The 14110-nt window shown below is 41.3% G+C and overlaps 1 protein-coding gene across 3 annotated transcripts; it reads left to right on the forward strand.

Annotated features, from left to right (window-relative positions):
- Positions 1 to 3: 3 nt before the first annotated feature.
- Positions 4 to 12373, forward strand: hp1bp3 (heterochromatin protein 1, binding protein 3). Of its 3 annotated transcripts, none has more exons than XM_089009435.1 (13): positions 4 to 105; positions 1110 to 1178; positions 3631 to 3784; positions 4107 to 4184; positions 4305 to 4461; positions 6847 to 6990; positions 7073 to 7132; positions 7199 to 7338; positions 7480 to 7570; positions 8379 to 8538; positions 8644 to 8755; positions 10120 to 10278; positions 11426 to 12373. In XM_089009435.1, the coding sequence occupies exons 2-13, from the start codon at positions 1124 to 1126 to the stop codon at positions 11985 to 11987; spliced, it is 1872 nt and encodes a 623-aa protein (XP_088865561.1). In that variant the 5' UTR covers positions 4 to 105; positions 1110 to 1123; the 3' UTR covers positions 11988 to 12373. The 3 variants fall into 3 exon arrangements, with proteins under 3 accessions (XP_088865561.1, XP_088865563.1, XP_088865562.1); XM_089009436.1 differs by lacking the exon at positions 4 to 105 and adding an exon at positions 257 to 421; XM_089009437.1 differs by lacking the exon at positions 4107 to 4184.
- The last annotated feature ends 1737 nt before the right edge of the window (positions 12374 to 14110 follow it).

Here is a 14110-nt window from a genome sequence, read left to right on the forward strand (position 1 = left end):
CACTCGAACGGGGCGGGGCTCGTAAACAGAGGAATCGAAATAAAGGCTTGTGCACTCATTTTAAACTCGCCAAATATCTTTACTTTTTGCACCATAAAGTTCGAGGTAAGTTTGCCTTGCAGTTGCAAATGCGCTTGGATCGCCTTGCGTGGGAAATGTTGCAGATCGGGGCGGGTTTTTGAATTGCTCTCGCGACGCCATCCGCACCGCCGCCGCCGCCGCGTATGTGTGTGACACTCGAGTGTATGTGAGTAACATTAACCATAGGACAAAATGGCGAAATTTGCGATTTTTCTTTCACCGACGTTAGTCAAGAACCCCAAGAAATCAACCAGGTCGAAATTCTCCATAGCCCCTCGGGGATTTTGTGTTTTTTGACAGTTTTCGACCATTAAACGGCCTGAGGCCTCCGTGAATTGAGGTAAAAGGCATTTTGCATTTTTTGAATCCGTTGCGTGTGGTGGGCCGGAGACCAGTTTCCCCCCCACCCACCACTTTCCATATTGAAATTATGTTTTTGTTCGAATTGTTTTTGGGTGGGGGCATAGGGGGTTTGTGTATATTATGAATCGGCATTTATTTCACTCTAAAATATATCATTTTCGCATTCTTTTCGGCTTCGTACTTAATTTCGCCGCCGATTCTGAACTGCTTTGGAAGGAACCATTTCGGATATACGGGTCACTATTTTTCTACATGCGTAAAATGTAGAATTACGAATTTCAAACCCCTGGGTTTGTTGAAAACAATGAAACATTCAACTGACTTTGTTTTTCGATTAATAAAGTAGAACGGACAAATCATCTGGATACACGCCATTCTAAATTCTAAATATGTCTGTAACATCGATTCCCAACATTTCACTCAAATGCAGACATTTAAAATGTGTCGGCTATAATGCATTGCCAATTCAATCATTCCAACTGTACAATATTCCGTTATTTTAGGACATGTGTGAGCTATTAATCGGACAACTTAAATCCACCTTTTTTTGCAAGAAACTGTCCACGTTTATCACATTTCAATACAACGGAATGAGTATATCTCTGAATAATTCCCATGCACATTTTCAGTTTGTTTATTTTTTTCTTTTCATTAATGTTTCCCAGATCCGCCTCCTGTGATGCCTATTAACCGAGTAGCAGCAACTCCAACTCAGGAGAAGCCCATCATTACAGGTACCTGTAATGATCATGGAGCGGTTAACTAAGGGCCTCACTGTCAACTCTGAGCTTAAACATTGCTAATTTACTACTCAGTACCAACTTTTTAGGTTTTTGGTGCACCTTTCACCATCACTCTTACATGAACTCTTTTGCCTTTTTTTTCTGTGTAGTTTTAATTTGATAAATTAAATTCTTGAGCAGCACAAACATTAAATTTGATTTCTATGCGCCTTTCAAATCTCTCAAGGTCACTTTACAGTCGCAGGATCAGCTTTTCTGCGGGTGAGCAGCGGCAGCCACATGCGCCAGCGTTCACTCAACCCAGAAGTAACTCAAATATATAGAAGGCTAGCTAGCTAACAGATAGCTAATAAAAAGCCAACTAGACAGTTAGCTTTGACATCAAATGGTGATTATAGTTTTGCTCTTTTGAATGTTGCTGTGCTGATGGCCATTTTGTCTTTGGGAGCCTTTTACTGAGCATCTTCATCTTTATTAAGTTCATAGAGGTGCTTGTTCTGCAGCCACAAGGGGACATAAGCCAGTGTCTTCTTATGCCGGTCCCAAGCCCAGATAAATACAGAGGGTTGTGTCAGGAACGGCATCCGACGTAAAAGCTTGGCCAAAACAAACATGCCAACCAAACCTTTGAAGGTGGCGACCCCTTGAAGGGAAAAGCCGAAAAGAAAAGAAGAAGACAGTTGGCTAACTAGCTAGATAGCCATATAGCTAATATAGCCAGCTACACAGCTAGCTAATAGATAGCTACAATTTATTTAATGTTCATATACATTTCAAATTACATACGGATAAGAATGGCTACGTAAAAGTAATCAAAGCGATCCACATTTAAAGGTAACATTAGCATATAATCCACAAGAGTCAGTGCAGAATTAAATAACAATACTTTGTGCAAAATTAATACAAATTAAATGGCCTGGGTTGGGCCTGAAGCCCACATGGATTTAACAGTAGCCAAAATGGAACTGTATAGTGCCACTTAGCAGTTTTTTTGACGACGATACTAGTGCAGCGTGTTCTACCGGAAACAAATTCCTCGTGTGTTCTACATACTTGGCAATGAAGATGATTCATATTCTGATTCTGATTCTAATGCCAGTTTCACTCCAACCTTTTAATGATGGAAAGACCTTCGATATTTCTTACAATTATTTTACTTGTCTATTTAAAGTGTCCTTGAGAGTTATGAAAGGCGCTTAGAAATTAAATGTATTATTATTATTATTATTGTGATGATTATTATTATTATTTATTATTTCACTGTCTATTTTAAAACCATACGCACTCAACTTCAGAGCTACTTCTGTCGAATGTGATGAACACCCGTTTTTATTTGCTAGCGCAATCAGAATCAGAATCATCTGTATTGCCAAGTATGTAGAACACACAAGTAATTTGTTTCTGGTAGAACATGCTGCACTAGTATCATCATCAAAAAATTGCAAAGAGGCACTATACAGTTCTAATTGGGTTACTGTTTAAAAAGAGTTAATGGCTTGGGGGAAGAAAAGTTAGAGTGTCCCAAAACTACTTCAAAATCACCTCGGGATGGCGAGTTTCTGAAGGTCCCACCCCCTTGTTCGTGACTTCACGCCAAGGTGTCTTGCCTTGCTCTAGAATCAAAACAATGGCTTCAGATTCGGAGAAGATGCTTTCTTGTTACTCATCCAGTTATGAATATGATTCAAATAGTTCTGAAGACGAAAGCATAAATGTTTGCAATCGATTAAAGAATTTATTGCGTTTCATTTTGAGGTGTCTGGACTTCAATGTACCGTCCTGGAAAATGTACAAGATGGCGCCCAAGCTGATATGGCTGATTTGTCTGCTGGGAATTTGTGTCAACTCGTATCAAATAGTAGTCTTGGTGCAACACACAACGATTCACCATCGCGTTATTTATGTAGTTTTACTTCTAATTTTGCCATCAACACGAAGTTTTCAGACCAAACAAAGTACCCAAAATGCATTGTGTGTCGCTTTCTCGGTCAGGGGTGTTCCAGACGTGACGTCACGTCAGGCATCGTCATCAACTTGAAAACAAGACTTCCTGAATATTTGGTGCAAGTCTTAAAACGTAAAATAGCTATATGCCGTGGTATCGTTGTAAAGTACGCCCAGTCGAAGTAATTTGAAGTGATGTTACAAATTATGGACACAACTTGTCCGGAGGCGTCAGTTGTCCTTTAAATGTCTGCTGGGTTTGGTGCGCATGGATCTGTAGCGCCTGCCTGAGGGGAGTTGCTGGAAACGGTGGTGGGCAGGGTGCAGAGGGTCCAGTAGGATTTTTCGCGCCCTTGTTTATAGCGATAATGTCAATTGCAAATTTGTCCTTTTAACTGACCGATCATCAGTGGGGAACGTCTAAAAACGTTCGCTGGCTATAGTGGAACTTAAAAATGGAAACCCAACCTTACGTAATTTCTGTTTTGACAACGATCAGGGCGCCAAGAGACCCCCAGGGAGTCTCCCTCCATCGGAAGCGAGCAGCCTGTGTCGTCCGTGGACTCCACTGGGAAAGCCGAGCCGGCGGAGAACGGCGAGAAGGCGGACCGAGGGGCGTCCGACAAATCGGACGAGGTGACGGAGAAAAATGAGTGAGTCTTTCACAGCGGGGAACATGCTGCGATATTTCACTTTGATCGCACTTTTATCTGCTGGTCCTTACCTCGCCGGATAACGGCAGGCTGCTCCTGCATGATGCAGTGTTGCATTTACACCCAGAGGTGATTCCAGAATGCAAATCAGATTAGACATTTAAAAAAAAGGTGATCCTGTTTGGTCCAGGGAGATTTTATTTTATTTATTAAAGATTGATTAGATCGGAATCCATGTTCATGAGTGTGCTAGCCTTATTCTCCCGAGCGCACTGGAGTAGCTACGACTTACTTATTAAGACAGATGTTCTCAAATTTTCAGTTTATCCGGACAGAGTGACAAATGCAAGGACTGCGTGGCTGGCCAGTGCGCAACACACTGCTATGTTCTTCTACTAAGGTGAGGATGCCATAGAGATAAGGGTGGGAAACATCACAGTGAAATATCGCTCCTTGACTTTTCACAAGCTACAATTCTCAATTCTTCTTGTCGTATCTGCTCTTTGTCCTCACTTTCCAGGCTGAAGGATGGCTACAAATACAAGAAAGGCAAAGTTAAAAAGGTGAAAAGGACCATCCCGGTGTGGGCCAGTGTCAGCGCTGGGAAGAAACTGCCCGTCGCTAACTATGCCGGCACGTACAACAGATTGGACCATCTTCTCATTGAAGCCATTGGGGTGTGTATGCACAAAAGACTATTTTTGTCCAGTTTGCTCCAATAATTTTCTGGAGATTCATTTTGAAGGGCTGTTTTGTTTCTATTCCTACAGCAGACATAAACCATTAGAGCCTGAATTCATTTTTGTCAATCACTATTCTACACTCATTCAATAGAAAAAGTCAAGATCAAGGGGTGTCAAAGTTTTTTTTGCCACAGCTACATTGTAGTTATGGTTTCCTCTCGAGGGCCGTTATGAATTTGGAGAAGCCTTTAGAATGTTTAATGTTTATGAAAATCATAGAATTTCAAAGTTTGCTTTGCTTTCACGGGCCGAAAAAATGTGGCGGACCGGATTTGGCCCCCGGGCCTTGACTTTGACACCTGTGGTCGAGATTGACCAACACAGAATGAGAGTAGGCTGAATACAGACGCTCCCCAACTTACGAACATTCAATTTACGAAAAACAGTACATACAAACATTTTTCCTGGTACATTATGTCGAAAAATGTTCGGACAGAGATGCTGTAAATTAAAATCTGTATTTCGCGCCTTTGCTCGCTTACGATTGGCTGCGTAGAGTATCTGGGCGGGGAGTAAATCCCTCTTCCCAGTTAACGCTCCATGAGGACGCGACGAATAACAAAAAGAAATGGCTGCTTGTACATAATTCAGTAATTACGTGCCAGCAGCTTCACTAATGGCTTACTGAAAGGACAACCGACGTCTCCGGACAAGTTGTGTCCATAATTTGTAAAATGGCTTCAAATGACTTCTACTGAGCGTATTTTAATAAGATTCCACCGCATATAGCTATATTTTACGTTTTATGACTCGCGCTGACTATTCAGGAAGTCTTGTTTTTGAGTTGGTGACGAGTCCGTACATGATGTCACTGAAGGAACGCCCCTGACCGAAAAAAAGACTCATTGTAGCAGTCCTTCCATCACGTCAATGTATTTTGCTGTACTTGTTTGGTCTGAAAACCTCGTGTTGCACCCAAAAGCCGACAGAAGAGGGCGTCCAAGCTCCATGTAAGGAATTTATCAGCCTGTGGAAATGGGCTGATTCATTCCTCACAACAACTCGGTGGCCATTTTGTGCCTATTTTTGGGTGAGACATTTCCCCCAAAGTTGCCTCAAAATGGCACGGAATAAATTCCTTAATTGATTGCAAACATATGCTTTCCTCCTCAGAACTATTTGAATCATATTCATAACTGGATGTGTAACAAGAAAGCACATTCTCCGAATCTGAAGCCATTGTTTTGATTCTCAAGCAATGCAAGACGTCTTGGCGTGACGTCACGAACTGGGGGCGGGACTTTCTGAAAATGCCCAATTCGCAGCTCAATTTTTGGCCGATTTTGGACACTTTAAGTCATTTTTATTGGTGTTTTGCATTTGAAGAAAACTATACTGCGTGTTTTGGGTATTTTAGATGCTATAAAACGTTTTTCTGATGTCAGTTAGGAAACAAAAAAGTGACGACGTTGGTTGTCCTTTAAGGATATATGTCGTCGTACTACAGTCGGTGTGAATTTATTTGACAACTGTTAGACCGTCTGTGTTCTAAACTACCTCGTTCTGTGTTTAACTTCAACATACATTCCATCAAAATATAGCACGGAAGCAACTTACGCACAAATTCACCTTACGAACGACCGCTCTTAAACACACATTCCATACAAGTTATAGCACTTAAGCAACTTACGAACAAATTCACCTTACGAATGACCGCTCGGAATGTATCTCGTTCGTAAGATGGAGAGCGTCTGTATGTTTAGTTGTCCAGTGTGGTAATGGAAAGCCCCCAATTTGTTAAAAATCAAAATTAAACAAACTGTTTTGCTGTAGTTTTAATGTAGTTTATTCATGTATTTTTTGGTCTATTTGGTTATTTATTAGTTGATTTATTCATGCATTTGTGTATTTATTTGCTATTTATTTAGCTACATCTATTTACATATGTATTATCTGTTTATTTGTTTTTCATTTATTGATTTATTTGTTTATTCATGTATTAATTTAGTTTATTCATTTATTTGTGTGTTTGGTTATTTGTGTATTTATTTTCTAATTATTTATTTCGCTATACCTACACTTATATCTATTCATGTATTTATTTGTTTATTTGTTTTTCATTTATTTATTTATGTATTTATTCATTTATTAATATAGTTTATTCAACCAATTAATTTTTGGTTACCATTCCTCTTCCTTTTATAACTTTGCTGCTGTGTTACTTCCGGGTAGAGTGAACGTGCGCACGAATGACTGCCGCTGCTCACCCGCACACAAAAATTACGTGACTGTAAAGTGTCCTTCAGAGTTTTGAAAGGCGCTTATGAATGAAACGTATTATTATTATGATATGGTATCAAAACGTTCCTTTCTGTGCAGTCGTTTAATCACAGATCTGGAGTTTCCTACCAGTCGGTCATTAAGTACATTGCTAAAAAATGCCCTGATATGGAAATGGACAAGAAGAAGTTTCACATCAGGAAGGCAATGAAGAAGCAGCTGGAGAAGGGCACCATCAAACAGGTGACTTGAAGAAGACAGAAATGTAAAAACCTCCCTCACAACTCATTGTAACCCACATTTCCTTCCGCTTTTGTGGTCTTAGCTGAAGGGCAAAGGCCTCATGGGAACTTTCACCATTGGAAAAGTGACGTCGGCCTCCAAAGTAAGTGCCTGTTGCCGCAGCATTTCAAAATCACAAGATGACGTTGCTGCGATCTCGTGTTTGTAGAAAGCCGGCTCGAAGCAGGAGGCTCTGGGAGACGCTCTGCCGCTCATCATCACGCGTCTGTGCGAGCCCAAAGAAGCTTCATACCTGCTGATTAAGAAGTACCTGGAGCAGCACTTTCCTAGTCTTAACATCGAGAACAGGTGTGCCAGTACCTTTGTTCTGAAATGTCAGAAAATGGCTGTGAGGTTAACGTCACACCCAAATTGCTGGGTTATGTATAAAATGTGAAATCTAACATGGTGTGTTTTGCTTCATGGTAACGTCAATCATTTTGACCCCAGGCCAGAAGTCCTGAAGTCGGCCCTGGTGAAGGCGGTGGAGCGAGGGCAACTGGAGCAAATTACAGGCAAAGGAGCCTCCGGAACTTTCCAGGTAAGGGCGTCCCCATTTATACACGTCTAAGTACAGTACTTATGAACATGGTTGAAGCCCTTACATGACACCATGACCCCAAATTATTTAATTAGCATTTCCAACTCATTTTACATTACCCTTACATACCCCTGGTGTGTCTATATGTACCTGTAAAAATGCTAATTGTAATGAGTCTCTTAACTCATTCACAAATGTGTCCACTCCAGTGTCAGGATTTTTGTCATTATCACTCGAATTCGAGAACCGACAGAATAATAATAATAATACATTTCATTCATAAGCGCAAAACACTCAAGGTCACTTTACAGTCACGGGATAAGTGTTTTTGAGGGTGAGCGGCGGCAGCCATTCTTGCGCCAGTGTTCACTCAACTCGGATAGAAAGCTAGCAAGCTAATAGATAGCCAGTGGATTGGATTGGATTTACCTTTATTAGTCTCACAGTGGAGATATATAGATAGCTAGCCAAATAGCAAATAGCTTGCAAGCTAGGCTGATAGCGAATAGAAAGCCAGCCACATAGCAAATAGATAGGTAGCTAGCTAGATAGATATTGAGTTTTAGGACGACATAAACATTCAATGCAGCGTGAGAAACCTTACACTCTCTCCTATCATCAGAAAAAAAAAACATTCCTAAATGATATGGGTCTCGAGCTATGAGCTTAAAACGAGGGCGGCTGTCCAAAATATAATGCAATACATAGATGCTTCTCATTTTTTGCAGAAATAATCTAAAAAGTCACGAAAGCAAAAATAAGAGCCTCCTTTTGTGCCCCATCAATAAATCCCATCATGTATTCACAGCTGAAACGTACTGGCAACCAAGTGCTGCTGAAGGGAGGCACCTTGGAGGATGCCATTTTAGCCGCCATCACAGCCATGAACGAGCCCAAGACGTGCAGCACTACTACATTGCGCAAGTATCTGCTTGATGCCAACAAGGATGCCAAGGAGTACCAGCTTGGTAAGATTTTGGCCCCCTCTAGTGGCCATACTTTTTAAAACCACTACATCACCAGTCATGTTGATTTTTTGGGAAAGACAATGTGTACTTGTGCATGTTATTTAGTGGCCAATCTGAGAAGGACCCTGACCAAGTGTAAAGTCCTCGGCTGGATGCAACAGATCACCGGTCACGGTTTCACAGGGACATACCAGCTGTGCTTCCCTTTCTACCCAAGGTAGACGCTTCATTTTTTTCCCCTTCACAATGAAATAAATCATATATATTATTATAAACTCACATCTTCATTTCACACTCATCCAACACATGTAGACCTAGTTTAATGTTGGTACAGTGATACCTCAGCTAACGAACTCAATTGGTTCCCAAAAAGTGTGTCAGGTGAAAAGTTCGTTTGCCGAACATTTATTTCCCATAGGAAACCATTAAAATGAGAATAATCAGTTCCCGGGTCCCCATAAAACAGAATTTTCTACAAAATAAGCCTTAAAATTACACAAAATATACATTATTTTATGTATAATAAATGTGCTATTGTATTGTAATTAAAGAAATAAACTGTACTGTATAATAAAGTCGTTTTATTTACCTTTGTGATGGTCATTGATGGTGTTGCCTCTTGTTGATATCCAAGTGAAGTTGCCGTGCTTTCTCAGCGATAATACCCTCGCTCACACGGTCCCCTGCTAGCTGCTTTTCGTTAATCCAAATCAACAGATGTTTTTTAACCCCTTCTATTCCCTGAGACCGTTGCTTAGACAACACAGAAACACCCTTAGCCACATGTAATGCAATGGTCGACTTAGCATACTGGTACTAGGACGCCAAGTCACACAAACGCACACCTCGTTCGTGTTTTTCGATGATCTTCTTCTGCTCGACCATAATTTTCTTTTTGTGCCTTCTTCGGCTTAACACTAGCTTGTGGCGGGGTCTTTTTCGGTCCCATAATAGCAAAAGTACTACACTCGATAACAAACCACGTCCGCACAAAGAAAGGTGACGAAAACTAGTCCGCCAGCCACCGTGGCTCCATGTGGTTTGGTTCTTCCGCCGAAAAACTAGTTCGTGAGCCAAGACTATATGCTCGCAAATTTAATGTTCGTGAGGCGAGAAGTTCGTGAGCTGAAGCGTTCCTATGCGGAGGTATCACTGTACACATTCCACACATGCACAATGGTGGGGCCATTGCTGTGCGGGTGCCAACGGATAATCCAAATTGTAACCGCCACAAAATTGAAATAAATCGCTCCTGTCTTTTGCTGTCATGTTTCAAACAAAGTTTGACCCATTTGCGTCTTTTGCTTTCACCAGAGTTGCCAATTGAATTATAAATTCTGAAACTATGATAATACATATTTGTAAAATGTGGATTCACAATGTTGGACTTTCCTTATGACGTATCAACGTTGCCATTGTCTATTAGTTCCCTTATGATACTAAAATAATAAGCATATTGTCTTCACAACTACTAAAGTCTATGTGATCACCAATACCCCACTTTCAAAAAAAACAAAAACAAAAAACAATACTAAAAAAAAAAAAACTCCAAGACTCCATAATTATTTTTCTTGTTTTCAGCCCAACAACGCTTTACCCAGACAAATTCAACAAGGTGTCCACCAAGTCCTCCAGGTCCAGACGGAGAGCTGCATCTGTTGAGGACGAGTCCGAGGAAGAGCAGGAGGACGAGGATGAAGAAGATAATGAGTCTGAGGAAGAAGTCCCCGTGCGGAAAAGGTGATAATTCAATTACCGTAATTTCCGGATTATAGAGCACATCTGATTATTAGCCTCCCCCTGTACATTTTTAAAGGAAAAAGCATTTTGTAAGTACAGTGATACCTCGGTTTACAAACCCCTTGGCTTACGAACTTTTTGGTTTACAAACGTTTCATTTATGAAAATTTTACCTTTGCTTACAAACTATTTTTCGCGATACACACGGAGCTGCCACAATGAGTGATGTGTCGTTCGGGAACGAGCCCGTTCTTCTAACAACAAAATGGTGGCCGACTGGTTTGTCCTCTATTCCCCGCCCCGAGTATTCGGTTTGAGCCATGTGATTGGTCAAGAACCCAGCAGTGGAGAGGGGCGGGGGTTAAACATTAAAGAGACAGGCAGACAGAGAGAGAGTTGGAAAACACACACACGAAAGGGAGAGGACAGAGCTTGAAACAAAAACAAAAGTGAAAAAAAAGTGAAATGGTGAGAAAATGGATAGAAAACAGTGATATTTGAACTCATTTCAACCTTGATAGTTCAAAAGCAGAGTGTAGACTGGAAGGTTAAAATATCCCATCAATCAGGCTCCACAAATAACCCGCTTATTGCCATCTGTACACTTGATGCTAAAAGCTATCAACCCAGCGAAACAGAACACAATTGATGAGGAACTAGATTAAATTATCACAGAGAAAGCACCTACAAGGGATCATTCCTCAAGATGGTGAAAGAAGAAGGCTATGTTCCTCATCAAGTGTTTAATGCTGATGAAACCAGCCACTCTATTCCCTCAAGCCATCAACGACCATCACAAAGGTCAATAAAACGACTTGATTATACAGTACAGTTTATTTCTTTAATTATAATACCATAGCGCATTTATTATAGATAAAATAAGATATGTTGTGTAGTTTTAAGGCTTATAAAATTACTAAGTAGAAAATGATGTTTTATGGGGACCTGGGAACGAATTATTCTCATTTTAATGGTTCCCTATGGGAAATTATTTTTTGGGATACACTTTTTGCCTTACACACTCTGTATGGGAACCAATTAAGTTTGTAAGCCAAGGTATCACTTTAAATAAACCACACCTGTCTATAAACCATTAATTGAGAAGTCAGCCACGTGAGTCACATGACTTGTTCTGACCTCCCCGAAGGCCCACAAAGAGACCCCCTCCCAGGGTCCGCCACCCCCCTGCTGCCAAGAAGGCTAGCAGAGGACGAGGACGACCATTGGCCAAAGCGTCTCCTGCCAAGAAAGCGGCAGCCGCTAAGGTGACCAAGGCCAAGGCGTCAGCTTCCAAAGCCACCGCTCCCGCCAAGAGACGATCGGTCGCCAAGAAGACAAAGACGCCCGCTGTCAAACGCCTTAACAAACGAGTCTCCAAGCAACCCGCCACTCCGGAAGAATCTCCCAGTGAAGAGGCAGAGGAGCCCGAATCAGAAGAGGAGCCCGTGACGCCGAAGAAGCGGGGCGCTGCCGGTCGTTCCAAGAAAGCACCACCACCGGCCAAGCGACCAATCAAAAGGGGCAGCGCAAAGATTTCCAAGCAGGAGGAGGAAGAATCTGAGGAGGAAAAGGAGCCTGAAGCCAAGAAACCGGTGGGCAGAACCGCATCTAGGCGCCCTGGGGCCAAAAGCAGAGGTCAGCCCCCCGCTAAAAAACCAGCACCTGCCGACAAGCTTTCCCCCCGGAAATCCAAGAGAGGAAAGAAGTGAGGAAGTCCCCACCTTACCCCACCCGGTCCACCTTACCCCCCACCTTACCCCTCATTTTCTTCCCACTTTTTATATGGAGCAGTATTTTGTCTCCAACACCCCCCCCCCCACCCTCTTAGTAGAAGACAAAGGTTGTACAGTACCAACAATGTCCTTTTTCTTCCGTTTGTAGGGATGCGGTGCACTTGAGCTTGTGCCTGACATCCTCGAAAAATGTACGGTAGTTTTCTTTTGGATTTTGATGAATTGACCCAATCCGCTTTTTGTTGACACCTGGTGTTTTTTTGTTTCCAGGAAGCAACATGCTTATTTTAAATTAGATCCACAGCCTGTTTTAGTTGTGGATCAGAGAAGCAGACGTTCCATGAGAATGTGTTGCCCCCCCCCCTCCCCCCCCCAAAAAAAAACAATTCTGGACACATTGTCACTGTTCTACTTATACTGTTTTATCAAACCATCCACCTGTCCCATTGGTTTTTGTTTTGTTTTTATATAGAAACATGAATGTGTGTTTGTGGGTGTGTGCAAGCTAGAAAACAGTTTTCAAAACTTCACAGCTGTAATTCGTGTGCAGCTCCGTCTTGTGAATAAGGAAAGTAAGATGCTGAGTGTAGCATCTCCATCCTCCCCCTTTGCATGCGTGTGTTCATTTTTTTTTCCAATAAAATTGCTCTTTGTACAACACTTGTTTTTTTTTCTTTAATATTCCTTCATCAACTCTGCACAACAACATGGAATCCAACCCATCATGATCATGTTTTAGTTAACTCTACCTCTACAGACACTTTGGTGTCATGAATTTTGATTTTCTAAATATGGTTGCGAAATACTATATGTAACGCACCATTATTTTCATTGGTTGCCATGACAACAAAAATAATTGAATTGGTCTTGTTTTGTAAAAGTATTTAACGTTTATATGTGAACCTTCATATGTATGTTTTTCTTTAAATTGTCTTCAATATGTGATTTAGAATACAGTGGGACCTTGGCTTACAAACTTAATTGGTTCCCAGACAGTGTGTAAGGCGAAAAGTGTGTATCTCAAAAATTAATTTCCCAAAGGAAACCATTAAAATGAGAATAATCCGTTCCCGGGTCCCCATAAAACATAATTTTCTACTTTGAAATTTTCTAAGCCTTAAAACTACAGAAAATATACCTTATTTTATGTATAATAAATGTGCTATAGTAATATGATTAAAGAAATAAACTGTCCTGTACAATAAAGTCATTTTATTTGCCTCTGTGACGTATTGTGACGTACAGACGTATTGCCTCTGTGATGGTCGTTAATGGCTTGATGGAATGGAGTGTCCGGTTTCCTCAGCATTAAACACTTGATGAGGAAGATGTGCTTTATTTCGCCATCTTGAGGAATGATCCCTTGTATGTGCTTTCTCTGTGATAATTGTGTCTAGTTCTTCATCAATTGTGATCTGTTTAGCTGGGTTGATAGCTTTTTGCATCAAGTGTTCAGATGACTTGTGCGGGTTATTTGTGGAGCCTGATCGATGGGTTATTTTAACCTTCCAGTCTACACTCTGCTTTTGAACTATCAAAGTTGAAATGGATCCAAATTTCACAGTTTTCTATCCATTTTCTCCCTATTTCACTTTTGTTTGTTTTCTGACTTTCGTGTGTGTTTTCTCACTCTCTCTGTCTGCCTGTCTCTTTAATATTTAACGTGGGGGCCCTCACTGCTGGGTTCTTGACCAATCACGTGGCTTTAAACGAAGACACCATTTTGTTTTTGGGAGAAAGGCCTCACTCTCTGTCTGTAACCCCATCCCCCACTGCTGCGTTCTTCACCAATCACGTGGCTTTAACCGAAGACTGGGGGCGGGAAATAGAGGACCAAAAAAAAGTCAGCTGCTATTTCCTTGTTAGGAGAACGGGCTGTTCGCGAAAGACACATCAGTCATTGTGGCAGCTCCGTGTGTATCCCGAAAAATAGTTCGTATGCCAAGGTAACATTTTCATAAATATAACGTTCGTAAACTGAAGAGTTCGTAAGCCAAGGGGTTCGTAAATTGAGGTTTCACTGTATTTTGTCGTGATGACTTCTGTGTCACGTGTTTCGATGCACGAGAGAAATCGCGAGAGAAAGCGAACGATAAAGT

Source organism: Hippocampus bargibanti, linkage group LG12 (assembly GCF_051943395.1).
Source record: "Hippocampus bargibanti isolate YZ-2025 linkage group LG12, ASM5194339v1, whole genome shotgun sequence".
In the NCBI taxonomy this organism is placed as follows: Eukaryota; Metazoa; Chordata; class Actinopteri; order Syngnathiformes; family Syngnathidae; genus Hippocampus; species Hippocampus bargibanti.